At 45.4% G+C, this 1,465-nt stretch overlaps 1 protein-coding gene across 1 annotated transcript; it reads left to right on the forward strand.

Annotated features, from left to right (window-relative positions):
- Nucleotides 1-51: 51 nt before the first annotated feature.
- LOC116380835 (fer-1-like protein 4) lies at nucleotides 52-1,423 on the forward strand (the record flags this gene model as incomplete). Its single annotated transcript, XM_031842671.1, has 3 exons — nucleotides 52-186; nucleotides 273-446; nucleotides 1,049-1,423. Coding segments are annotated over 3 exons (447 nt in total), but the record flags the coding sequence as incomplete, so codon positions are not given.
- Nucleotides 1,424-1,465: the final 42 nt, after the last annotated feature.

A 1,465-nucleotide genomic window follows, 5' to 3' on the forward strand; every position in this document is an offset into this window, starting at 1 on the left:
TGTGTGTGTGTGTGTGTGTGTGTGTGTGTGTGTGTGTGTGTGTGTGTTCAGGTGTTGAATGAGACTCTCTCTCCAGCCTGGTCTGAGTGTTTGTTGTTCGACAGAGTTCTGCTGGAGGGGACGAGGGAGGAACTCCAACGAGACCCCCCTCTCGTCATCATCAACATCTACGACTACAACGCAGTGGTGACGCTGAGCTTCTTCTTCTCCCTCACATATTCTGCTGCTGTTTCAGTGATGTCATCACAGCTTGTGTGTATGTGTGTGTGCAGGGCAGTCCGAAGCCTCTGGGTCGGGCGTTTGCCGAGCCGGAGTTGAAGTTTGTGGAGCAGCACTACAAGAAGCCCCGCCTCCGTTACTATGACATCAGCATGGGCAAGGCCCCGGCTGGTGAGCTGTTGGCCACCTTCGAGCTCATCGAGCTGGACTACTCTGGGTTTGGAGAGGTGACACCTGTCGATCAATCAAAGTCTCTCTGTTTGTACCTCTTCATTGTCCATCATTTCTATCAATGATAACGTTGTTATTACGGTGTTTCACCTTGCTCTGTAGTTTGTACTGTTCGTGCTGTTAGCATCGTTAGCTGTGAGCTACCGGCTCGCCTTCGCCATGTTGAGAGCCGTGGAGAGGCAATTGAAATGCTCCCAATATCTTTCACTTTAATACGTACAAAATGTAGAGGATCCGAGGTACATCCAACACAGTCTCACAAAATTGTCATGGGAAACACTGCATTACGTCATGCAAAACAGGATGCCACCCGACTTGAAAACTCATTCAAGCTCCGGTTTAAATAATCTGAATAAACTCTTGTTTGTTTCCAACACACTGATTACTTCACTGCTCGTATTTCTTGATTTGTCAGATTTCTTTTTAGTGATGTCGCCGTTTTCTCAAATGGCTGCTATTAACTTGGTGAGTAAGATGTTATGTTTACTGATAGAAATGATGGACAAAACCAAAAAGAGTTGTAATAACACACAAAGAAAACAGTGTTTATGAATTCATTCTAGATAGTGAACTACAAAATCCTTTCCTTTCCTTGCAGCCTTGTCTCCCCAGCAGTGTGGAACCTAAGGAGCTGACCTACCTGGAGGAGCAGAAATATTACATCATCCCAGAAGGAGTCCGACCTGTGCTGAAGACCTTCAGGATCGAGGTCACAAACACACATATATATATGTGACATTTATTTAGGGCACTTTTGAGGACATTACATAGACTTGCATTCATTTCCTGGAGACTTTACCCTAACATTAACCACTGACAAACAAATCAGATATTCCAAATTGGGGACACAGCTTGCATTTTGTCCCCAAAAGGCTGGCGAGTCCCCACAATGTGGCTTTGTAAACTGATTAATGTCCCCACAACATTGGAAAAGCACATACACACACACACTCATACACACACACACTCACACACACACACACACACACACACACACACACACACACACACACAC

Source organism: Anarrhichthys ocellatus, unplaced genomic scaffold (genome assembly GCF_004355925.1).
Source record: "Anarrhichthys ocellatus isolate YVR2014 unplaced genomic scaffold, GSC_Weel_1.0 scaffold9148, whole genome shotgun sequence".
Taxonomy (NCBI): Eukaryota; Metazoa; Chordata; class Actinopteri; order Perciformes; family Anarhichadidae; genus Anarrhichthys; species Anarrhichthys ocellatus.